This window comes from Neovison vison, chromosome 9 (genome assembly GCF_020171115.1).
Source record: "Neovison vison isolate M4711 chromosome 9, ASM_NN_V1, whole genome shotgun sequence".
Taxonomy (NCBI): Eukaryota; Metazoa; Chordata; class Mammalia; order Carnivora; family Mustelidae; genus Neogale; species Neogale vison.
The window spans coordinates 11,577,905-11,605,142 of NC_058099.1; the positions used below are offsets into that span (position 1 = coordinate 11,577,905).

Consider the following 27,238-nt stretch of genomic DNA (forward strand, 5'->3'; position numbering starts at 1 on the left):
TAGAAAAACTGGGTATAAAAACTACTGCTTTAAATGATCCTTCGGCATGATGCCCATATGCCAGGTTCTCCAAAGGAAAAGGGAGGTCCCTAAATTGGGGTTTACCCTAAGGGTAAATAGTATAGAAGTGCATACAGCAGTTTATTCAATATGAAACTAGATCACCAAATGTCAAGGGATTCAAACAGGCTATAGGAAAATATCCCTTCCTTTTGCCAATGCAGAAAACTAAACAAATGTCAATATATCACAGCAATCCTTTAAATAACAAAGCAAGCATTCAGGTATTCCTAATAAATTCCCCTTGTTAAATTTCATGTGTTCACATGCTAAAAAATGGGAGCACAGAAACATGACCTTCTATTTTAACAGTGCATTGTCTTCATAAAACAATGGACTTGATTCTCCTTGGTCAGACTACATCACATCAGCATACCATCTAAGAGACTGATACTCCTGCTTCAAGATGAAAAATCAAAGTGATATTTTTCTCTTGTTCAGTAATTTCTCCAGTCTTTTGAGTCATCATGTTCCCGGGACAGTTATGGGATGTGAACTAACTTTACATTTTTAAAGTCTTATTGAATATATTTGACATGTAATGTACAAATTTAAGTTGTACAGTGTTTTATTACTCTGATACATTTATATATTGTAATATGACTACCACTATAGCCATATTTCTTACATTACATAATATATTCATTATACTGTGCATCAGATCTCTATGGCTTTTTACTACTCATTACAAGTTTGTACACTACGAGTCCCCAAACTCGTCCCAGTGAGCTAACTTTAAAGCCTATGCTCTTTTTTGATGAGTAAACTATTTAAACTTTCAGAGATGCTGCCAAACTGCTTCCCAAAGAGCTTTACTGGCATACTACTCACTTTTAATATGTTATTAACAGTTAAGGCAACTCAGAACGATGGTGCTCTCTGACAAAAGGACAAGATCCAAGGTGAGACCAAAGACCACAGTAGTTATTGCCTGGTGACAGCTTCCAGGCTGTGGCACATGGAGAGGGAACTGAAACAGAGCTGGGGTGGGGAGGATTTCCCTGAGTTGAGAAAAGAGTGGGATATGGAAAGGGCAAGGCAGCTAGAGTTTGTAGGTCAGAGTACTGGAGAGGAAACGCTGAACAGAAAGGGACCTGTAAAGCTATCTCTAGGAGTCCCCACGAGTCATGAATCATAAAAGAAAAAAATTAAGTGAACTGGACTTCATTAAAACTTTAAAACTGTACTCTTTAAACACCTGGTAAAAACATGAAAATGTTAACCCTGACCAGGACAAAATACCTATAAAACCTGATAATGGTGCTGTATCCAGAACATACAACTCTTAAAACAGATAAAGAGGCAAACAACTGATTTTTAAAAAGGGGGGAATGGTGGTAAAAGATTGAAGAGATACTTCACAGGGCAAGACACAGCGATGGTAAATAAGAATGTGAAAAAATCTCAACATCTTTGTCATTAGAACAATATAAACTGAAACCACAATGAGATTCTACTATCTATCTAACTAAATGCTAAAACTAAAAAGAACCAAGATAGCTAGTGTTGGCAAAGGGTGTGTGTCAAACAACTGAACTCCCAGAAACTGGTGGGAACATGAAATGGTACAAATATTTTGGAAATGGTTTGGAAGTTTCTTATAAAGTTAAACATACACTTAACATATAATTCAGTGATTCCAGTCCTAGATATTTATCCAAGAGAAATGAAAATATGAATAAATGTAAAGACTTGAACTTGAATGGTCACAGCTTTAGTCATACTAACCCAAACTGGAAATAATATGAAAGTGCTCTAATGGGTGAAATGATAAATAAAATTGTGGTACAACCTATATAGTGGAATACTACTACACAGAAATAACAATCACTGATGTATGCAACATGAATAGATCTCAACAGCATTTTCTAAGTGACTGGAGAAGCCAGACACAAAAGATTATTTTCCATTAATCCAGGTGTATGAAGTTCTTATAAAGACAAAATTTTAAGTCATAGAAAGTAGATCAGTATTTGGAAGAGGCTGGAGTTAAAGGGAGAAAACGGATTCTCACGCAATATGAAGAGAACTTTTTGAAGTATTATTATCCATCACAACTATGATGGTAGTTAAAATGTACTGAATCATTTACTTAAAATTCATGTATTTTAAATTACAAGTGAATAAAGATGATTTTAAAATGGAAACATAAAAGAGGATGCTCATACAAATGAGAGACTCAAGATGATTCTAGCCCTTTAAAGTAGTAAGAGTTCCCAGTCCTACTTTAGCGATATACAGCTAAGTGATGAAAATGATGTAAGTCCATTATTTACCTCAAGGTCTTAAAACCTAGGGCACAGCTTAGAGGGACATGTATCTGGGTCTGGAAGTTGGGTCAGTCTCTTAAGCTGTATAACTTTAGGTATGTTTGGTATCTTCTGTGACTAATATTGCCTACCTTATAAAGTTGTAGTAAGGGTTACATTAAATGTATACATAAAATTTAAATCTATAAAAAGCATCTACAAGTGTCTGACATGGATACAGAAAAGGCTGGATAAAAGTGGAAGGAAGCAATCTCCAGCACTGCTGAGAGCTGGGGCTATCCTCTGAACACACATATGTACACAATCACTAGTGATATGCAGAATACACACACACACACACACACACACACACAGAGACACATAAGATTCCTAGAATATATATTTTTACTTTTGTTTATCTTAAGTTCCCTATAAAACTATTCACATAGGGATAGAAATTGTGATTCGGTTTTATAATTTCCACAGAGCCCAGCATAATGTAGGGCATAAAGTCAGTCAACGCTTGATAAACATACCTAATAAAGTTCAAATGCTTTCACAGGACTAAGCAATGGCAACATTATGTGGTCAACAGCCCTACCCAAACCAGGATCTCTAATGCTAACGTTTAATTCAAGATCCATGTGAATGAGGCAACATGTAATCAGGAAAGACCCTTATTAACTGGAACAATGAACAGAAATTTTTCCAAAGTTGACATATAGAGGGCTAACAGACACATGAAAAGATGCTCAACAACATTCATTACCACGGAAATGCAAATCTTAACTACAATGAGAGTGGCGGCTGGCTGCCTGTTGGAGGAGTGTGTACCTCTTGATCCTGGGGTTGTGAGTTTGAGCCCCATCCTGGATGTAAAGATTACTTAAATGAATAAATAAACTTAAAAAAAAAAGTCCCCAAAAAAACTACAATGAGGTATCACCTCATAATTGTCAGAATGGCTAAGATCAAAAACACAAGAAACAACAAGTGTTGGTGAGAATGAGGAAAAAAAGGGAAAACCCTTGTGCACTATTGGTGGGAATGCAAACTGGTGTAGCCACTGGGAAAAACAGTGTGGAGGTTCCTCAGAAAGTTAAAAATAGAACTGTCCTACTATCCAGGAATCACACTACTGGGTATTTACCCCTCAAATACAAAAACATTAATTCAGGGATACATTCACCCCCATGTCTACTTTAACATTATTTACAATGGTCAAATTACAGAAGCAACCCAAGTGTCCACTGATAGCAGAATGGATCAACAAGATATGCTACATGTATATCTGTACATGTATGCATGTATGTAATATAAATGTGGTATACACACACAAATGGAATATTACTCAGCCATAAAAAGGAATAAAATCTTGCCATTTACAACAACATAGATGGAGCTAGAGTATAATGCTAAGCAATAAATCAGTCAGAGAAAGTAAAACACCATATGATTTCACTCATAAGTGGAATTTAAGAAACAAAGCAAACAAGCAAAGGAAAAACAGAGACAAACCAAGACAAAGACTCTTAACTACAGAGAACAAACTGATGGTTACTGGAGGGGTTGTGGAGAGGGGATGGGTGAGACAGGTGATGGGGATTAAAGAATACACTTATCATTATGAGCACTGTGCAATGTACAGAATCACTATACTGTACACCTGAAACTGATATAACACTGTAGTTAATAGTGAAATTACAATAAACTTAATTAAACAAATAAAACACAATATGCCATTTAAATAAGAAATAGTAGTACAGATTTGTGAAAAAACTATCTAGAATATATCTAGAACTCAAGAAAAGATAATCTAATAAAATGGACAAAAATTTGAGCAGACACTTCATGAAAGAAAATAAATCAACAGCAAATAAGTAAATGAAAAAGTTAACTAAAACCACAACGAAATAGCCAGCCAAAATGTCTGCCAAAAGAGAATGATTTCTTGTGCACAGATAAAGAGGGCTATATTACCTGGAATACTCTGAAGAGAGTTATTTAATATAGTGACAATTTGGAAAATCAGAATTATAATTTCAAAGCAGCATTAATGCAGTTTCTGAAAGATTTTGGAGCTTGAAAGAAAAAGAGAAGGGAGACTGGAAACATTAAAACAATGACTAAGATGAATTTCACATGGACAAAGCTTTCCCAAAGTGATGAACAGATATGTCACTGACCTATATTTGGAATAGCTACAAAAAATTATTCTGAAAAATTGTTAATTCTATTCTTGAATTGTATCTGCACCTCTAAAGAGAATTCTTTTGAAGAAAATGTCAGATGCATTTACTCTAGAAATTCTATGAAACAACAGTGTAAGTTCTGAAACATTCTAAGAGAATGACAGATTGTGGCTTAACACAAGCACGAAGGTTAAATAAATTCTATTAAGAATTGAGAGGGATACGGAAAACTTCAAAATAGACTCTGCCAGTTACATCAGTCATATCACACTGGTAATGAAGATAAGATGAAGGCAGAGTTATTAGAGAAATATGGTTTGGAAATTCAAATGCACATAGGATAGGAAAATACTCTATAACTGGTCTGTCCTTATTACTCTGCCATCCCTCATCCATTGATCATGGGAGTCATCAGAGAATTAAGGGGTAAAACACCCTTGAGAAAAGTTGCATTGGAAAATTCACATCCTAAAATTCAAAGCCTCAACAATAATAATGTATTGGGGAGGTCTATGGTCAACCACTGACTTAAAATATCTAGTCTTAGGAAGTATGCTGAAAAACTTGAGATTAAATCCATTTGACTTGCCAGAAGTCAAGCTGTACAAAGATGATCAAGAAATTCTAACAATGATGAATTTAGTAAGTTTGTCTCAGAAGAGTGACATCATCAACTTAGAAAAGACTGAAGAACAGGGAATGGCAAAACTGTCAGTTGATATGTGTCCTGAAAATTACCAAAGTTATGGCAGAAGAGGGTTTTTTTCCTCCATCGACTGGTTTTATGTTTCTGTCACTTCATCCCAAGAAAAAGAGCTTTACTCTCCAGAAGAAAACTAAAATGTCCTATGAGTATGCAGTATTAGCATTTTACAAACTTTTTCTGTTAAGAGTCAGATAGCAAATAGTTTTGGCTTTGCAAGTCATTTAGCATTAGAATTACTCAATTCTTCCCTTGCAGAGTAAAAGTAGCCATAGACAATATGTAAATAAATAAGCACTCTGTTTTCTAATAAAACTTTATTTACAAAAACAAGAAGCATGCCTGATTTGGTCCCTGGGCCACCGTTTGCCAATTCCTGCTCTAAATATGTATCACAGTAATTTTTTCATGGGCAATATGAACAGAGATTTGTAATGATTTTAAACATACTGACATGCTGTTGATTAATTTCATCTTTTACAAGCATAAATTCCGTCATAAATAAGCTGCAATAACTTAAAATGTATATCCCTTTGAACATACGCGCTTTTCATGTAATAATGAACCTTAAAAATGTTTGCCGCATTTTACAGAAGTCAGTTCTCCCAAAGTCTGTAAATTTCTGTATCCCCAATGTAGCAGAAGTTTAAATTAAATCCTGGAAGTATGGTGGTATATGTCCCTTACATTTCAATCAGCAATGCTCAGAAATCATATATACCATATTTACTACACAGCAATTATAAACATATGCACTGAAACATACTAGACTGTCTAAAATACAAAGAAAATACCAGAGGTTGGTAAGGATATGAAACAACTGGAACTCTCACTTGTTGTTAATGGAGGTATAAAATGATACAACCACTTTGATGAATTACACAGCAGTTTTTTGTAAAGTCAAACATACATATACCCAGACCCAGCAATTCTCATCCTTAATATTACGCAGGAGAGCCAAAAACATACAATCAAGAAAGAAAAAAGTTAAGAATGTTCATAATAACCGTATCTGTAATAGCCCCAAACTAGAAATCCCAATGTCCATCAACAGAAAAAGAGATAAGTTATGGTATAATAATATAATGGAATACATATGTACATTGTTGGAAATAATTTCATTAAAAATTATATTCTAAAATCTCAGTACATTTAAAACTTATTCACAAAACAAATACTGAGAATTAACATGTCATACTAACATCTAAATCTCTTTTACTGCCCCTTCTCATACTCCTGCCAAATGGGACTACTCACTGCTGTTCAAAAATAACAAAATTAATGATACACTTTACTGTTATTTATCACGCAAGTGTGAGTGGGGGTTGAGGGTGGTAGGTGGGTAGGATAAGCAGGGGCAGAGGGAAAGAGAGAATCTTAAGCAGGCTCCACACCCACCATGGAGCCCGAAGTGGGGCTTGATCTCATGATCCTGAGATCATGACCTGAGCTGAAATTAAGAGTTGGATTCTCAACCAACTGAGCCACCAAAGTGACCCACCTTACTGCATTTTAAAAGAAAAAATCTAACTTTTTGTTTTCTTCATATAGTAACAAAACCCTTTTATTTTAATAAAAGTTATTTTACTCTCTTCTTATGATAATACTGGGAGAAAATAAGAAAAAAGATAATTTCATAACTCAGAAATAACTATAGCTAATGTTTGATGGATATGTGTTTTTTATGTAATTATTTTTATAAAAGTTCATACTGTTTTGATAATTAGTTTTACTACCTGCAAAACATTGTGAGCATCTTTTCATATCACTTGACAATTATCTACCCTGCCATTTTTAATGCACAGTTACCTGTAACATGGCTATACCATAATTTACTTTGCTAAATCCCTGACTTTGGAATATTCAGGCTGTTCTATTTCTTTTGCTATAAACAAGGCTGTAAAGTAGAGCCATGATTCCTAAGGGAACGACAGTTTCCCACAATTTTATCATTCCCCCAAGATCCAGCATTTAAGCCTTGTGTCTTGGATTAGGAATTACACTGCCAATTTGTTCTCCAGAAAAGTGCACCAATCAGTGTACACACATTATTAGTAGCACCCTTACAGCAATTATCCTGCTGTTTTGGAAGAGTCTTTTATGTACTTGTCTTACCCTTCTTCTAGTCTATGTATGACTAATAATTGTATCTAAAGTTGCAAAGAACTACATATAAAGTTTACTGAGTCCAGCCCACACTAATTCCAATGCACTGTTTGCTGAACCCACATGTTGACTAATCAAAAGGCATTACTGCACAGGTATTTCCTTGCTTGGTCAGTTGATTAGAGGGTCTAGAAGCAATAAAATCCAGTAGCAGTGAGCACATCTATTGCCAGGATCTTGGTTTCTGATACAGTTACCAGTAAAAGGAACCTCTCCTTAGAAAAATAATTGTTTCTAAGAGTGGGGCAGGAGATATAAGATGAACCTGCACTATCTAGAAGTGCCAGAAGAGTAAGGAAGTGCTTCCCCTGTATCCTGACTATGAAGAAAACAAACACACAACAACAGGAGTATGCCAGAGGGTAAGACGAGTCAAAGAAAAGAGTTCCCAATGGCCAAAGCTGGAACAATTAAAATAAACAAAGTAGTACTGGATTATAATCCAAGTATAAAAGAAAAATCCCTGAGTCTATACTTACATAAACAAATGACTAAATAAATAAAGGCACGGGGAGGGGTGAGACAAATAGCCTATGCAGAAAAATTCCCAGTAACGTATGCAGACACACTGCCCTCCTGGGGGAAGCCCATTCCTGGTGTTGAGTGGTGCAGAGTGACTTCCTTGAGAAGAATACACTATGGAAAGGGGAAAAACTGACTTAACAGTGAAGAAATGACAAATATGCCCTCAGTCAGATGATCAAGGTCAAAATCACAGTGGTGAGTCATGGTGATCGTCCCTACCCTTGATAAGAGATGATAAAAATGGTGCTTCACCTATATGTTCATCAACAAAACTCATAACCTCATAAGAAAAACATATCAATTCCAGCTGAAGGACCTTCTATAAAATACCTGACCAGTATTCCCTAAAACCATCAAAATCATCAAAAACAAGTATAAAACATTGTTACTGTCAAGAGGAGCCTAAGGAGACATGAGGATGAAATGTAATATAGTACCCCTGAATAGGATCCACTACAAAGAAAGGGCATTAGATAAAAATTAAGCAAAACTAAAGAAAGTATACGGGTACCTGAGTGGCTCAGTCTGTTAAGCAGCTACCTTCAGCTTGAGTCATGATCCTGGGGGCCATGCGATAGAGCCCCATATCAGGCTCCCTGCTCAGCGCGGACCCTGCCTCTCCCTCTGCTACTTCCCTCCCTGCTTCTGCTCTCTCAAGCTCTCAAATAAATAAAATCTTCAAAAAAACCCCTAAATATAGATTTCAGTTAATATTAATACAACTATATTGTTTACTAAACATAAGATGTTTAGTTAACATCTTACATGCAGGGTATGGGAACACCCTATACTATTTTCACAATTTTTATAAATCTAAAACCATTCTTAAATATAGTTTATTACAAGAAAAAAATGGAAATGGCATTATCTCCTTATATAATATGGAAATTTGTGGACTTTTAGCAAGGTTAAGCCACCCAAGTTCACATACCAATAATGATCTGCACTTATTAGCCATTCAATAAAATGCTGAACAGAATATGTGGAATAAAACTGGTGAAATGAATGCTGTGGGTATAAGTTTATTAGTAATCAAAAGTAGGTTCTGTTCATGTGACAGATTTATAGATGACTTCTCTCTTGGCCTGAACTGTTACGCCCTTTTAGTGTATACGATATAAAGCAATGGTGAGGCTTTGTTATTTAATTTTTAAGGTTCTTCTAAAAAAAAGTCTGCAGAGAAAACCCTAAGGAAATAATAATACTTATATGCTGTTTTCTTCTCCCCATCGAAGTTTTGAAAGTCATCCATTAGTTCAAATCACAGTGGTACCACATTTTGTAATTCTTTTGGATAACTATTTTTACATCTTACTGTGAGAATTGGCCCACTGGGTAACTTCTCAGGATTAACAAGGTACTGGGAACTGGCGGAAACTCTTTGAATACACACCCTTTGTAAACTCAAGTTGAAAAATAGAAAGCTAAGAATGGCAGGAAGAAAAGGAAAGTACCCAAACAAAGAAAATACAGTGGAAGGCTGCCATGAGAAATAACCAACACAGGGAAGATTATTATTTCCAGAGTAGCTTGTTGCCTAAAGAAAAAGTTAGAAAGATCTTGGGACTAGTGTGTAATGTTAATAAATGATTTGTTAAAATCCATCATGTAACACTTAAGAAAACAAAATAAAACAGAAACCACCAAAACCCTGCTCAAATCTATTATACCGAATTCTATCTTTACACGTTTTTACAGAAATAAAAAAATTTGATTATATCTTGCTCTTAAAGTCAGCTATAGCTTGTAAGAAATGAATTTTAAAGACTTAATTTTTAAAATCCCCTAGGATAAAAACTCAAAAGAAGAAAAAAGAAATTGAAGGGGTGCTACATGTTTATAAGGGAATAAATAAGGACTGAAAACATCCTTGAAGTATAATCATTCTCTCTTAATTACGTAACTCTCATCATTTGTTATTTAATTATATATGTTCTGGAAACAGCAGACTTGCTTAAGTTAAAAAATAAAGAATAAGACTTCTATGCCAGTGAAAATAGATGTTCTTATGTTTGGACAAGACCAAGATGGTCCTACAAAAATCTGAAAAATCTGGAAATTTTATTTCCATTGATCATGTTAAATCTAAGCATTTCTAATTTGATGTAACCAAAAAAGGTGATTAAGGAAAACAGTAACAATTATTCTGTCTCTTGAACAATAGCTTTGTCTTTAAAAATCAAATACTATAACCCTCTTAAAGAATGCCTCACACAGGAATTCTGACAAAATAAAAAGAAGGTATCTGTGATATTCCTAGAGATTTCTGAAATTTTGAAGATTCCTGAGATGTGTTTGGAGACTTAATAAACAGACTTACAGGTTACCATAAATTCTCTGACACTGCATGTGATCGATGCTTTGCATGTATTTTTATAAGAGGGATATTTAGGAGTTTTAAGACTCACTAGAATGTGGAAGTTCATAAGCGCAGAGACTTGTTTTTTTCATGTGCCATCTACAACTCCTATAAGAGTCTGACAAATGATAGACGTTCATCAGGTATTTGTTGAATAAACGAATTCTCAAAGGTTCAGGGCCACTCATTTTTTACTGACAAATTTGCTTTTAGAGATTTAAAAATAATTAAGTAGTATGGAGTATTATGCCTCCATCAGAAAGGATGAATACTCAACTTTTGTAGCAATATGGACGGGACTGGAAGAGATTATGCTGAGTGAAATAAGTCAAGCAGAGAGAGTCAATTATCATATGGTTTCACTTATTTGTGGAGCATAACAAATAGCATGGAGGACAAGGGGTGTTAGAGAGGAGTAGGGAATTTGGGAAAATTGGAAGGGGAGGTGAACCATGAGAGACTATGGACTCTGAAAAACAATCTGAGGGGTTTGAAGTGGCGGGGGGGTGGGAGGTTGGGGTACCAGGTGGTGGGTATTATAGAGGGCACGGCTTGCATGGAGCACTGGGTGTGGTGAAAAAATAATGAATACTGTTTTTCTGAAAATAAATAAATAAATAATAATTAAAAAAAAAATCAATGTATACAAAAATAATTAAGCAACAATAACAAGAGCTAAGATGGATCTGCTGCCATTGTTTTAACTGCTTTATGTACAGACAGATCACACAGACAGATCGACCCATCTTAACCCTCTGACAACGGGGGAAGAAGTTAAATCACCTGAAAGGGGAGAAGCTCGGCCTGGAACCCAACTGTTCTGGTTTTTAGCTCACATTCTTCACCTAGACAAACATACTGTGAAAGTGAGCAAATTCCCTTCAGTAGTGGGTGACCTTTCTAGTTCCTAACATTTGAAAAAAAGGCTTTTGTCTTCTAGCTCTTATACCTAAAACTGACATGAGAGACTTTGAAAATATGCTTTTTCTTTTAACTCATATGGAAGTGCTTTCTTGGATAAGGGTTGTTCAGTGGGCTTAAAACAGAAGTAACTAAGGCCCTTCATGCAGACAGAGAACAACATGCAGACAGAGAAATATATATAATGCTCTTAAACATAAAAACAAAGTGAAGAAAATCTCAACATGTGGCCCTTCTAGAAGTTATTCAAAGAAAAGGCATTTTCCCTAAATGCTAGCTGGATTCCAACATGTATCTTAACCATAAGACCTTGCATATCAGTGGTGGCTCTTTCCCATCAGACTTGAGATTTATGATTTTGGCATATTTCCAACTTTGGGAGAGAGCCAAGGGACAAAATGTGTATTTGTCAGGTTTTCCTGTTTGGGACTTAGAGCCCTGTGGGGGATCTGCAATTTTAGTACATAATTCAGAAATCCACTGTATATTACCAACACCATGATTTATCTCACCCAAATGAAATTATAAAGGAGGTAAATCAGGCAGCAGGAAAATGTTGACATATAATATAAATGACGCAGTGTTTTTGGTTTTTTTCTCCTATGAATAATGTTAACCAGAACACTGTAGAGCTCAGTATGAAATACTTTTGCTAATCATCTTTTTTTTTTTTTTTTAAATAATTTCTCAGAAACAAAACCCATTTGGGTTTCTCTATTTTTGTCTCATTTAGGAAAGTGCCCTTCCATCTCAAGACAATTAGATAACTATACCAACGCCCAATGCTACTAATGTTCCTTTATTCTCTTTTTCCCTTCCAATAAAGAAAACTTACTCTAAACATACACAACAAAAAGACAACCATGTAGTATGGCAATGAACTGCCAGAGAATGTTATACAGAGCAGACTCAGAAAGCAGGCTCCAGTAATGTCTGCCAGATAAGCAAGTGCCTTTAACTTTAATACATACTTGAGCCCTTGTTAGTTGAACAATTATATACTTCTTATGTTAATTCTATCCCATACAGTATGACAAAATCAGATGACTTCTTCAGAAAAGATAGCTTTTTAATAAAATAATGTACTGCTATCACATTGTTTCAATCCAAATATGGCATTATAGTGCCACTCTAAAAATAAACTTAAGTCCCCTGTGAAATGCAGTCTTTTAGCTATGTTCATTTCCTTTTAGGGCTCAAGTTTCCCACAGGAAAATTATTCAATGTTTGGCAAAATAGTCCCAAATCATGTATAGATAAGGCATAAATGCTAACTGCACTGTCAACCTTTTCCTGCTTTGTTATTGTTGCTTCTTCTTCATAGTAATCCATCATGGAGAGGCCCAAGAAGCAGGAAATACTCATGAACTGTTACCTGACAAAAGTGAACACAAAAAGTGTCATTTTGATTAAAAGCTGGGAGGGGAGGTAATCAATGAGTCAGCTAAATTTGAAATCACAAAACTATGAAATACAAAGGCATATTCCAAACACTGTTTCTGATAACTGTGATAATTTCCAAATACTTACTTCAATTATATTACTGAGTAAGACCATGTATCAAATGCCTTCTTTGTACAGCTTAATAAAGACTCTATTGTTTGACTTACACTATTTGCTTAAAGGTTTTATAAAGCATTCTATGTCCAGAACCAAATCTTCTTAAAATCACCCATTCATGATATACCACACACATGATCAAGATACACTCCTCAAGCTATATTTTTATATAACCAAATAATCAAATTGTGATTTCTAAGAAAATATTTGCGTTTCATAATCCTCAACAAATACTCAGTTTTAAAGTTAGTTTCTTCTGAAAATAACTCTTAAGCTAGAGAATTAAGTAGCAAAAATATACAGCAACTACAGAATAGCTAGATATATTAATATGACTTTACAACTCTACAGAGTTCCCAGCTCTTATAACAGTTAACACAATTGAGAATCTGTGTTTGAATGATATTAATCACAGATACCTTCATCTGTGAACTGCTGAACTGCATTCAGAAATCTATAAGAGGTCTGCATTCATATACTTACTTTCACACTATATGCTCTGGGTTTTGATATCTATTTTAGTTATATATTTTTATATAGCTTTCAGGCAAAAATAATGTTTCCTTGAGCCCCAATATATAAGAAAAATGTTTGAGATTTTAATATTTCCCTAAAAAATTAATCTTAAGAAACAATTACCAAGAAATATTTAAATATTTAAAAGCTATCTTATTTCACCATTAATGTATAAAGTTGTAACTATATAGATCTTTTTTTATCAACCTAAAAACTCAAAACTTATCTGCACAAAGGTATAATACTAACCAAAGTCTATTAGCACTTTTGTAGTAATGCCTTTCTACATAGGTGTAAGAGCCCTCCTGAAATTAAGTTTTTTAAATGTTTTTCTATTTAAAGTTCTTGGGAAACAGCACTTTTAAAAGATACTGGACAAGCAGTGATCTTCAATTTTATTTAAGCAAAAACTTTGCCCTCTAATCTCAATAGCAGTACAAGTACTATAAATAGCCATGTAAGCTTTCTAGAACCACCCATGTCATGTATTTTCACTTACCCTAACAAACATTTCTGAGGTGGCTGCCAGTCATCAACAGAACTTTCTAACTAAGACTTTTTGAATCTTAATTGGTTTGGTTCAAAGTGCCAATGGAAAATATTTAATAACACACCAAAATCTGAGTACTTGTTTTCCTTTTTTCCCCAAACCTGCTAGCAACTCCCATTTTCTAAGCACTTGACAAATGTTGAACAATCCTTTGGGCTTATTCTGGGGTATGACTGAGCCTAAGGGAGGTGTAAGACCGGGCAGAGTTTGAGTCCCAGCTCCACAACTAATTAAGTCACCACTCTGGGTCTCCCTTTCCCCATCTGTGAAAGGAAGGGTCTAGATTAGACCTCTAAGGGGTTTTCTAGCCCTGTGACTTTAGGATTCTATATTATGTAATTTACCTCTTCAAAAATCTTAAGTCCATCTCCGCTTCCTAACTAAAATCAAATCCCTAGCCATTTATTCTAGACTAGGTCGTCCCAATTTATTTATCTATCTTTCTTTCTTTTTAAAAAAAATTTTATTTATTTATTTGAGAGAGAGAGCAAGTGAGCGCGTGCAGAAGTTAAGGGGAGCAGTAGAGGGGGATGGAGTGGACTCCCCGCTGAGCAGAGATCCTGACGTGGGGCTTGATCCCAGGATCCCGAGATCATGACCTGAGCCAAAGGCAGACACTCAACTGACTAAGCCACACAGGCACCCCCCACCCCCGCGATTTATCTTTCTGATCTTACTCTGCATTATACCTCAACTTGAAACCTCTGGTTTATCCACGCTGCTGTATTCACACAAGGAAGATAGCAGCACCTGTTAACATGTACTGAATGCTTACTATGGGCCAAGAGCTTCACATGCATTAGCTCATTTAATCCTAATACTTGCATGAAATAGTGCTATTAATTAAGTAAGGCAAAAGAGACTAAGGGATTTCATACCTTGCTGTAGGTTCATAGTTATTAACTGGCAGAGCTAGAATTCAAACTCAAGCACATACTTTTCATCACTACATATTACATGGTCTATTTCTTCATTTTTTTTTTTAAGATTTTATGTATTTATTTGACAGAGAGCTCACAAGTACGCAGAGAGGCCGGCAGAGAAGAGGGGGGAAGAAGGCTCCCTGCTTAGCAGAGAGCCTGATGTGGGGCTCGATCCCAGGACCCTGAGATCAGTTAACACAATTATCACAATTAACACATCAGTAAACACAACCTGAGCCAAAGGCAGAGGCTTAACCCACTGAACCACCCAGGCCCCCAACATGGTCTATTTCTTAAGTGCATAAATGACCCCTCTTCATTCAGAGCTCTTTGAAGCTTAAAACACCCCTTGCCAGGATTTCATTTTTTCCTAGTACAACTCGTTTTTGAATTTCAATGAAAGGGATAGCTCTTCACCATTGCACTCCCAAATTTCCTTTCTACCTCTAACCTACTAAATAAAGCTTTTATTCTAAGCCTCAATGACTTGTTCCTTAATGAAGTACATCTAAATGCACGTATCTTATTGTCTAAGAATTGCACAGGAGTAATCCTTCAGCACAACATACTATAAAAGCAGGACAAAATACATAAAATACCAAGGTACTGATGAAGCAAATCATTATGGCAGTACTTGAGGGGTTTATGATTCCTGCAAAAAGGGTGGGTCACTCCACATTCACCCAGGGCTTTCCTCTGGAGTACATTCCAGTTTGCAGCAAGCCCTGGAGGTTACTGGGAGATTCTGACCTCTGTGTGACAAAGAAATAATAGCAACAATCTTTTACTGAATTTCTATGCACAATTCTACATACTTAAAATGCATAGTGTCTGAATTTCACAATAATTCTAACAAAAAGGGGAGTAAGCCCATTTTATAGAATAGAGAACCAAGGGCTAGAGATTCCAAAATCCATGCTCTTTTCATTACTTTCCTCTTTATCTTAGGAGAAAAGTGATCCAAGAATATAAACATAAAGAGCTTTACATTAATGTAACATGCATCTGATCTTAAATCAACCCCTTTAGTGTTGGCATCATCATAACTCAAATAGCCGGAACAAGTACCTAAATTCTGTTTTAACTTCATTTCCAGTGCTCCGTAGGATACAACACACATTCTCGGTTCAAGGATGTTAACAATTCATGATGGTAACATAGTCTAAGTAGGAAGGGTTTCAATTACTACAAATATCATGTCATGAAGAAAAAGAACTTTTAAAAATGAAAAAGACTTGAGTCAGATTCTGCTCCCCAAGGGCCAATGAAGATAGAGACCCACAAATGGCCTTTTTAATTTTTTTATTTCTGTTCTAGCTATAAATAACTGGTTTTGGCAATGGGGATTTCCCCAGTCTTTCTGGAAGAAAATTCATAAAGAAATCATGCTGTTTAATGCTGTAACTTCTGCTTTCTCCCCGAAATATTAATTTACTAATTCAACAGGTTTTTATTAAAAGCTGACAGACACAGAATTTAAAGCTTGACTTTGAAAAGACTTACTTTTGAATGCTGTTCAAAGCCAATACAATCGTTTTGTAACAAACCAATAAATCTTTCATTAAGTGATTTCTATCATGGTAATGTAACATAAAGATGTGCTTTTTACTCTGCAAAGGGCACTCTCGTGTCATATGTTGTTTTGATAATTGTAGGTTACTTTATTAGTCTATTGTCTATAGATCTTTTGGGTTCCTTAAACTCTGCCCAGCTGGATACTTCAGCAACCTTCTACAAGGGGTGGGCTGAGATAACACTACAGAGATTACTTTTCCCAGAACCTTGCCCATCTCATATACTGCCTTCTAAGGAAAGTCATCTAACACACAACTCCTTACCTATGAATACTGCATAGTACTTCGCGTTCCACTCATCATCATCACATATTGCCACTTGCCATCTGATACTGTCTTGTACTATAGACACCTGCATACCAGTATACATATACTCATCAAACACACACACACACACACGTTTGTTTTCATGATTTCCTTCCCAGAATGTCAAAGAAGATGCTTTCAAGTCTGTTATCTTTCCTTGGTAAAAACCAAAATGAAAAAAATGTAAAAAGACCCAAACAGATACCTATGCATCATGATGATGTAGTAGATTGGAATCAAAAAGGTCTTACAGTCCCCAAAACAGGCTTCCACAATTGTAAAAGAGGGATAATATATCCCCTTTGCCTGTCTTCCTAGGAGGACAATAGGAAGTTGCTCTATAGGACCAGAGACAACAGAGTGCTATAAGGTTCTCATTTTCTACTTTAGTATGTTCTAAACCCATGCTTTCTGGTTTCCCTCTACTTCTGCTGAAATTTATTTGGCTTTTCCTAAACATGGTTTATGCTTCTTGTAAAAAATAATATACCTACTTATTTGGAAAGGTCACAGTACAAAGCTTACAAAGAAAAATAGCCTAGACCCCTCACTAGACCCTAGACCCCTCACCCCTCCCCTCCTGCTCCCTAGAAGCAACCATTTCTTCCTTTCCTTTTTCTTTTTTCTTGGCTGATTTCTTTCTTCCTATTTCTAAATATAATAATACATATCTAAATATAATTATATATATATATATAAATAATATATTTAAATTGCTATTTTCTGTGTGTGTGTGTGTGTTCAGACTTTCTAGTATGGAAGATGATACTGTACCTGATATAGTCCCCAAACTCACCACCCGCCACACGCACTTCTCTTCCTTGACTCTCAATGTAATTTTGCTACAATTTTTTGTTAAATCAATATTGCTCATAGCTAAATCACAGAATATATCATAACTAGACTTCCTTTCCTAATTTTCCATTTTGTCTGCACAGTTACTAACTGCTCCATTTTTCTCAATATTCTATGTATATCTATCACCAATTCTTCCCCAACAGATCCGACAGAATTGTAAATGAATTCCTGGGGCATCTGGGCAGTTCAGTCAGCTAAGTAACTGACTCTTGATTTCAGCTCAGGTCATGATCTCAGGGTTGTGAGATCAAGCCCCTCTTTGGGTTCTGCACTGGGCATGGAGCCTGTTTAGGATTCTCTCTCTCCTTCTCTCCCCTTCTTCACACACACACCTCTCTCTCAATAAATAAATTTTAAAATAAAAATAAATAAATAAATAGAACTGTAAATTCCTCTCAGTTATTTTTTCTAAAGACATACTTCCTAGTGTCCTCCTTCCTTCTACTCCAACTTGGATAAGTTGCCGTCTAGGTCTGCTGCACAGCTGATATCCCACGGCTTTCCTTCTCCATCACCATGGGAATTCTCTTCCCCTTGGTCCTGTGTTGGGAACTCCCGCTTCCTGGCTTGTCTATCTTCCACTTTTTAAATTTCAACCATTGTTGTGGGGAAGCATATCTTTTGGTAACTCACTGAGAAAGGATGTAAGGCAGGTAAATATTTTTGAGACCCTGCATATCTCAAAATGGGTTTTTACTCTTACATTTGAAAGAAAGTTTGACTGGGTATAGAATTCTAGGTTTAAAAAAAAAAAAAACACTTGTCAAAAATTCGAAGTTATTCCCAGTTATCTCCTTGCTTCAATGTGGCAGGAAGTCCAGTGCTATTTAAATCTCTGTATTTAGCATGTTCCCACTCTCCCATTCTTACTCCAGACCAAGGAGCTATTAAGATTTTCCTTTATCCCTGGTGTTCTGAGATTTTATGGTTCGCCATCATAGTCTTTTTCATACACCAACCTGGTCCTTTTCATTATGGAAACTCATATCCTTCAGTTCTAAAAATTTTTCTTCTGATATTTCTCTGAGAATTTCCTCATTTCCTCCCCAGCCTCCATTCTGTTTCTGAAAATCATGTTAGCCAGATACTGGGCCTCCTCTATTGCGTCTCTGTCTTGTTTTTAACTGTATTATCATCTTTTGTTTCTTTATCCAGCCTACTTCAATGTTACCTTCCAACTTTTCTAATTTAAAAAATACCTGATTAGGGGCACCTGGGTGGCTCAGTGGGTTAAGCCTCTGTCTTCAGATCTGGTCATGATCTCAGGGTCCTGGGATAGAGCCCCACATCGGGCTCTCTGCTCGGCGGGGAGCCTGCTTCCCCTCCTTTCTCTGCCTGCCTCCCTGCCTACTTGTGATCTCTCTCTGTCAAATAAATAAATAAAATCTTAAAAAAAAATAATAAAATTAAAAATGCCTGATTATACTTTAAATCTCAAGAGCTCTTTCTTATTCTCTTCCTGTTCATTCAAAATCCTCCGATTTTTGTTTGTTTTGTTTTGTTTGGGCCTGTGTATTATGTAAGATGCCTTTCTCAAAAGACCAGTGATCTTTGGCTAACTGTACAAGAGGAGTAAATACGCTAATTGGAAATACGCTATCTGTATGGATAGGTGAGATTGGCTGACTGACAGGCAACAACTTAAAGTGACTTGGGCAGGTAACATGCCTGGTTTGGGGGCCCTCAAGTATCAGTCCCCAGACTAGACTCCTCTTATCTTCTGGTTAGAAGATTTAAAGATGACAGAGCATTTTGGGAGCACAGAAGGAAAAGAAAACTGATTATTTAATACACAGACTTTTTTTTACAAGAACGGAATCACGTGATTCTTCTTTATAACTCTGCCAATTAATTGCAATGACTGATATATAGCACAGCTTGCTGCATAAGGGCTTCTTAACTGTTTCTTAAGCTTTCCCTAAAGCCTCTGTTATTTCATAATAGAATTTTCCACACTTCCAAGCCGTATCATCTAAGGCACATCCCTCCGAACTGATGACTGACAGCATGTTAAGAAAAGAAAGGAAGACAAAACTAGAAAACTGGTAAAGACTGAAAGACAAAGAAAAACCACAGAATTAGTCACCAAGCTAGGCTCTACCTCCTCTTTCCTTGTGACTGATTTTTATGGCATACCTTATCTGGAATCAGAGCCAAGAAGGTGCCGTGATCCAAGTACATATTCCTTATCCAGGCCAGGAGAAACTGGCAGTTTGACAGCACCACCATAAATTCCCTTGGCCCAGGCTACAGGGTTTCCAGGAGTAGGAGCTGGCATACAGAGAACGCACATTCCCACACTGGTCTTTTGGTCCTAAAAAGATATCTTTTATCATTTAGAATTAAGAATAGCCTTGAGCAAAGAGAAGACTGCTTGCTTATAGGCTCTGGCCCACCTTTTGAACACCACTGCTCTATAATGACTAGAAGTAATATCAGTGATTAGAAGTAATAAGAAAGAATCATTCATTAATTCTGTAGAGTTGAACAGAACTTGCTCTGAGCCAGGTCCCATGTTAGATTTTGGGGATAAAGAGTTGAAGTGATACTACACTGTTCTTGCCTTTAGAGACTTTACAGACAAGTAAAGGAAGTAAATGAAAATAGTTTTATACTGAATTTAATGCCACTGTTGTTTTCGGAAGGTGGAGGGTTTATCATGCCTCTCTTCCCAAATTTGGGATTGCTAACCCACACCGAGCTTCTAAGACCTTAATGTGGGGGAGATACCATATCCTTATGTGGACTTCTTCAGATGTGAAGCCATGGTAAATACAAATAATAGTACTTGTGTTTTTATTGCAAAGCACTTCACATATTACAAAATTAAATCCATATCTAATTCAATTGTCAAAGTAACCCTATGAGGGATGAGGAGATTATCTCCTTTTATAGAAGAAATTAAGTGCTGGGTGCCTGGGTGGCTCAGTCGTTAAACATCTGCCTTTGGCTCAGGTCATGATCCCAGGGTCCTGGGATTAAGCCCAGCACTGGACTCCCTGTTTAGCGGGTAGCCTGCTTTTCCCTCTCCCACTCCCCATGCTTGTGTTCTCTCTCTCGCTGGGTCCATCTCTGTCAAATAAATTAATAAAATCTTAAAAAAAAAAAAGAAAAGAAAAAATTAAGTGCTCAGAGAAGTGACTTGCCCTTAGAAAACTAGTTAATTTGAAACAGAAACCTAGATATTTTATTTTCAGTTCAAAGTTCCTTCTAATCATATCATGATGCACTCTTCACCCAAATTTTGAAGAAAAGCCTAATGACTCATTTGCAAATATAAGAAATGACTAGGATAATGCCAAGATCTGCAGAATGTACTAATAATGTGTACATTTAATATAAAATAATTGGGTTTCCTTCAACCTGAAATGGAAAAATTATACAAAAACAACACAGACAGCAATTTGTAAGACTTTAAAAAATCATAAATGCCACAATTCTCCCATTCTTAATCTTACCATAATTTTCTCATATAACAATAAATTCTGGTTTGCCAATAATTTATTTCACAAGTCTTCTATGGTACAAAAACACAGCGAAATTAAAACATTTCCCACAAAGCCACTGCACAGATTCTTCAATCAAACCTGAAAGGCTGAGGACACTCCCAGAAACCACTCTGCTGTCTGGGAACTTGTAACCCTGTTATTTCAATTTCAAGTTCAAAGAGTGGACAATGCATTTATAGTACAAAAATTCAAGTTTTCCCAATCTTTAAAAACACTAAGACCATTATTCAAGTAAAAAGGAAAAGCCCTTAAAAAGGCTCAAAAAGAAATCCATCAAGCAATAACGCTTAAAGAAAACCCTTTCCAAAATGGAATGTGGGAGTGCGCAGATCCATGAACAATTTAAATATCCTTTCTGGTGTAAGACAGTTCTTTCATTAAAGTAGACCACTTGTCTTTTTGTAACTGCTTTACTGTTCTAAGAGAAAAAAACAACACATCTCCTCTGAAATCATGTACAACTAATTTACAAACATAACAATTAGTTATTGTCTTATCTGAACATTTACTATGAAACAATTTCAACACAATCACCAAAAGCTTATGCTTCCTCTGCTATCAGTCATATACCATATATAGTTAAATGCACTGTCTTGCCAAGGCCCAAGGTAATTGAATCTAAAAATATACTTTTCTTTTTTTTCATTCTGAACTAGCCAGATTGGTATTTAAACCAAACGTAATCAAATGCTGCAATAAATTTACCAGAATGAAAAGGTTATTTAAATACAAACTGTTCAAATGTATCACACAAAAAAAAGACTTGGTGATTACATCCAGGCTCATCCCCCAACATGTACACACATAAGAAAATAAAAATTAAAAAACAAAACAAAATTTAAAAACAGTAAAGACACTGAAGGTGAGAGAAGAACTAATAACTAAAAGAAAAGGCAGACTTTATAGTCCAATGAAGACAAGATAAACAGGAAAAACATCTGATATTAAGCAAGTATCAGCTGGGGGAGTGGGGGAATTTTTCTTTAAAATTACTACACATACTTAGTTTCTACTTTGGTTTTAGGCAGAGACAGTGACAGATTTTAACGTGAAAAAATATTTCTAATAACATCTAAATTTGGTACTAGGACAAAAGAAATGTAAAAATCTGTTAACAAAAGCTCTTATTAAAAGAGTTGTCTTCTGAGTCATTAAAAAATCAGCTTGAGGGGTGCCTAGTGGCTCAGTGGGTTAAAGCCTCTGAGGCCTACATCAGGTTCTCTGCTCACCAGGGGGCCTGCTTCCCTTCCTCTCTCTCTGCCTACTTGTGATCTCTATCAAATAAATAAATAAAATCTTAAAAAAAAAAATCAGCTTGATTAGCCACTTCCAGAAAATCAAACAGATATTTTCTCTTTTCCATAAAATTTCCTAAGATCTGTACCAAAGGGTTTTCTCTTTTCTCACAAGATGGAACTCCATTGCAGGAAAAAATTAAAAGGGCTCAGCATCTGCAAAAATAAAAATCCACTGATTTAACATCAGTTTTCTATGTATTAAAAAAAACATCTTTTGAGATTCTCATTTTGCTAAACTAAAAACTCACAAGTAAATGCAAATCTGAACAGGTTACATTCTCCAACACGTATGAAAAGGGAATTTTGGTCTTTTTAGATTTGTGCCCCATAAATAAAAGAGAAATGTACAGAACTATTTTTCAGAATCCAAGAGAAAAGGTTTTCCAATTCAAATGGCAATTTAACAGCCATTCATTGTTAAAATAACTTACAATTTTAATGAGTTCTAAATACTGAAACAGCTTAGAATCAAGTTTTCTAATAATAAATATAAAGAACAAGCAAGCAAGCTTTTGGGAAGAATTCAGAATCTGAAATTTCAATGTTTATGTAACACTGATTCACCTGAAATTAAGTAGTTTAAGTAGCACACATATTTGAGGTTTATTAAATCCTAAGACTGCTGTCCTTCATTTTTAACGGGGGCAGTAGGTTTTCTAATATATGACAAAAAAAAACCCCAAAGCCTATCTCCCTGGTTTATAAATATCCATGTCCTTTCTTGGATTCAAAACACCACTTTAACCCATTTCCCTTGGGTTTCTTCCATCTCACTGAATACCATTGTTGTATTCAGATTATAACATCTAGCCAAAGGCAGAGATCATGTAAGTCCCCTGAAGACTTCCAAAACATTAAAACCAGTAGAAAAAGCAGAGGAAATACTCTCATGCCTGGAGCTCCTGGGAAGTCCTTCTCTCCTTTTAGAAAAATAAACTTCTTGTTCTAAAGATAATCACTTGAAGAACAAAACAGCACTAGTACACACAAATATACAGCATTCTCAATAATTCTACAGAGTTACAGTAATAACATCCTATAGGTTTTGCTAGTACTTTGGCTTAAAAAAAAGGAAGACTAAGTAAAGAACTGTTATACTAAAGGACTTTTTTTTTCCTCAGAAAGAGAATAGCAATAAAGAAGTCCTTTCTCATTCTCCTTCTCTCATTCAAATGTGCATTCCTTAACACTAACTAAAAAAGATTGCTTATAAAAAGAATTAGATGCTACTTTGTTGATTCCATTTAACCAAAAAGAGAACATCTCAATCCCCTTCTATTTTCTAAGAGTACTAGTTAAATATACAGTATATTTTCTGACTCAGTTGCTTAGGACACCTTTCTCCCAGATATTCTGATATTTCAAAACTCTCTGGATTAAAAAAAAAAGAAAGAGAGAGAAGACTAAAGACTTACTTTTATATGTTTTCACCATTACACAGAAAAATGGCAGCAATTAACCTATCTTTTGTTTTGCAGCTTATTGAAACACATTTTGCTGTAAAGAGAAATCTAAATTCAAATATTTTCAATACACACATAAACAAAAGCATGGGCAAAAATACAACACCACAATCACTTTCTATGCACACGTTTCTTCAGATCTCCATGAAGCATGGCACGGAGAGCAGTTCAATTTTTCATAAAAATTACATGATTTGACTGCACTTTTGCTTCATTTATGGTACACTGCAAAATTTTAAAATTAGTGTTTAGGTGTTCACATTTTTCACTGTATTGAGAATTCTCTCATGAGAATAAGACATAAAAAACGTAAAACATTTGGCTTTCTAAAAGACAGTGCTAAAACTTGCAGTGTAGTTCTACTTTGGCATATATAAAGAAAAATTTTAAATCCTGTTAATTCATCACTGGTTTTTAATATTCCACATTAAAAGAATTCAATTGCATATGCAGCCCAAACAGCTGGAAAGAACCCAGAAAAGCGACAAGAAAATGACTTTTTAAAAATGCTGACGCTTCTCACACCCAGGTTCAGTCATGCCCGTTGAAGAGAGGTGTTAGATATGGCTTTATTTATTTTAAATCTTAAAAATGTAGTCATTTTTGTGACACTGCAAAACCTGGAACCAAGAGCAATTTATCTTCACTGTCCTGATTCTTCTGATGCAAAAACACTTTTTAGAAAATAATTTCTGCAAACTTAGAGGGTATTTTCGAATGATCATTTGTTTGCTATTGCTTAGAGTCTAATTATTTTGTCCCAGATTTCCTAGTGCAACAGGAATACAGAGAGAAAAAGGAAACACACAAACACACATACACACCACAGTGACCCAGTGTGTCTGAACCACTTCAGATATGGCATCCATTAAGGGGGTCTTTGCTCCTAACTGTGTAAGGGTCCTTAGCTATGGTCTGATTTGCGCAAGAAGTACACATGGCCCCTGAGAGGCGCTTTAGTCCCCTTTGGAAGACACTGTTGGAGAGACTATAAATGACACAGTTGCAGAAACTGTTACTAATAGCAAGCCAGGTGGTCAAGAAGGAGGCGAAGCGGTTGCTGTGGCCTGTGGAGCTCTCCAACAAGAAGTAGATGATGTATGGCAACCAGAGGATGTAAAATACACTAGTAATTCGGAACAGGACCATGGCATAGCGCTTATCGGGACAGGTCTGCACCTCCCCAGTCTCCCCACTCTGGCTGCTGAAGCGGGCTTGCCTTTCGCTGATCTCCTTTGTGTGCTGTTGGCAGATGCGGAAGATGTTGAAATAGGTGAAGCACACAATGAGGGCTGCCGGGGCATACAACATCACCACGATGAAGAGGGTGAAGTAGGGGTCGGTATGCCAGGACTCTGCACACCACTGAAACACATCTCCATGATATCCAGGTTTGCCCCAGTGGAAAAAGGAAGGCAGGAAGACCAGGGTGGAATACAGCCAAATCAGGAAAATACACAGACGTAGTCTCCAAGGCGTAACCAGGGTATTATAGGTTAAAGGTTTAGTGATGGCAATATATCTATCGATGCTGATACAGGCCAGAGAGGCCATGGAGACACTCTTCAGAACGGACACTATAAAACCGAATACTTGGCAAGTCAAAGACTCCTCGACTGGAAGAGGGTAGTGGAGGAGTGATAAAGAAGGGACCAGGCAGCTGACCCCAACCAAGAGGTCGGCATATGCCATAGTCTGAATAAAATAACTTGTAGTATGATGGTTCAACAAAGGTGCGCAGTGAAACACAAAAATCACAATGATGTTGCCAGAAATAATCAATACAGTGAGAAAGACAATAATCAACACTTCCAAAAGGCAAAAATCGACAGTTTCCAAATTGCCAAACGTCAAGAGGCAAAAAGGGTGGCTGCTCTGATTACCATCCAAGGTAGAGTTCATCTTGAGCTTGGGAGTGATCTCTCACTTCATGCTGCCGCTTGGCTGCTGCCAACAGTTCAAAGGAGCAGCTGCTGTCATTGCGGTCAGCTCTGTGTGTCTTTAATAATGCCAGAGGAGTCTTAGTCCCCAAGCTCCTGATGCTGCTCTGGTGCATTGCCTGCAGTACAATTCCCTTTTAAATCCTTCTTGGAATAGGGAGAACCAGCAGCAGTTGTCTGGCCAGTCCCAGATGTGGCCATAGTACCAGGTTTACCATACACATAGCACCAGGGAAGTAAGCCAAACTCTGGGTACAGTGTCTTCAGGCCAATGAGGGTAGGGGTAAGGGCAGAAGAGAAGGGAGGAAGATTAGGAGCTTCAGCAGGAGTTGTAATGAGTCTCCTCTGAACAGCTGATAGAAGAAAAGGAGAGAGCATTTTACATTTTGCATCCAATGCCCTAATCAAAGAACCTGGCTAGCTCAGGCTGGTACCAACCCTCCCACTCCATCCTACCCCACCCGGTACAACTATTCATGGCTACTCTCAGCAGCATAACTGGTCCCTTACTCTACAGAGGAGAAGCAACAACAGCAAGCTTTCGTGATCAACATAAAACAAAATCAATCGCAAGCCAGATCAATCTAACCCCATTCTTTTCATTTGAGCCTTCTGGGGGAAGAAAAGGAATCTGCGCATAGCATTTCTGAAAATATTTTACTAGAACTACCACTAATAAAATTACTTAAGGTAATTCATTTCCTTCATTGATTCCAATGTAATATTTCGCCTCTCTGAAAACATTTCAACAGAATTTATCTGTCTAGCTCGATTTCAGAGTGTTACCTGTAATTCTGCATGCTGCAATCCAAACAAAAGCCACAAAACATCCTTAACAGAAAGCCTTGCAGTGGAGGAATGTGCCTCAGCCCCGTTTACTGCAGAACTGAGACACAGAGGGAGGGGATAAAGGAGGAGGAGGGGAAACGGAGAGAAGAGGGGGCTTGGGAAAAGGAAGAAGCGGGGGAGGGGAAAGAAAACGCCTGTGCGCACACACCCTACGGCATCCTTAGCAGCTCATTAGAATTCATCGCCAGAGAAGTGGTCCCTGATTTCCCGACTGCACAGTGGGGGAATAACTTAATATGCCTGCAGTGCAGTGTTTGAAAGCTGTTTCCTCGTCTGTCTGGAATCCCCCTTTTAGTAGATGGAGTTTAGAGAAGGGGTTGTAGCCGGGACAGAATGCCAACCAGGAATTAGATTGAAACACATTGCCAAAGGGGTAATGGTGAGAGGAAGTTCCTATTTTCTTATAGCATTTTCCTCAAGAACAAAGAGCAATGCTGAAGAATGAAAGTGTGTTAACCATGCATGGCAACTGAGGACTCCTAATTCAGTAGCACAAGAAGTTCTAGCTAGAAGGCAAAATGTTCAGCATTAATTTCCTCTCATGATTCACTGGATATTGGTTAATTTTAAGAAAGATGACAAAAATAACAAGCAAACTTAAAAATCAGTTTTTCAAGAGAGAACGTAAAGAAAACCTCACCCATTCTCAACACTGAGGAAACAGCACACAAGCATGCTGTCCTATATTCAATGCTACACTATAGCTTTGAGATGCCA

At 36.5% G+C, this 27,238-nt stretch overlaps 2 protein-coding genes across 5 annotated transcripts in view; both read right to left on the reverse strand.

The window, feature by feature from the left end:
• RABGAP1 (RAB GTPase activating protein 1) overlaps positions 1 to 27,238 on the reverse strand; it is a 155,140-nt gene that overhangs the window by 40,812 nt on the left and 87,090 nt on the right. The gene's annotated exons all lie outside the window — the stretch shown is intronic.
• GPR21 (G protein-coupled receptor 21) lies at positions 20,767 to 26,546 on the reverse strand. The gene is made up of 2 exons (XM_044264957.1): positions 26,459 to 26,546; positions 20,767 to 26,025 (listed from the first exon to the last, which is right to left on the reverse strand). The coding sequence occupies exon 2, from the start codon at positions 25,632 to 25,634 to the stop codon at positions 24,585 to 24,587; it is 1,050 nt and encodes a 349-aa protein (XP_044120892.1). The 5' UTR covers positions 25,635 to 26,025; positions 26,459 to 26,546; the 3' UTR covers positions 20,767 to 24,584.

What these genes read in the sequence shown, in the direction of transcription:
- GPR21 (XM_044264957.1), bottom strand. Translation starts at nt 25,634, where the DNA reads ATGAACTCTACCTTGGATGGTAATCAGAGCAGCCACCCTTTTTGCCTC.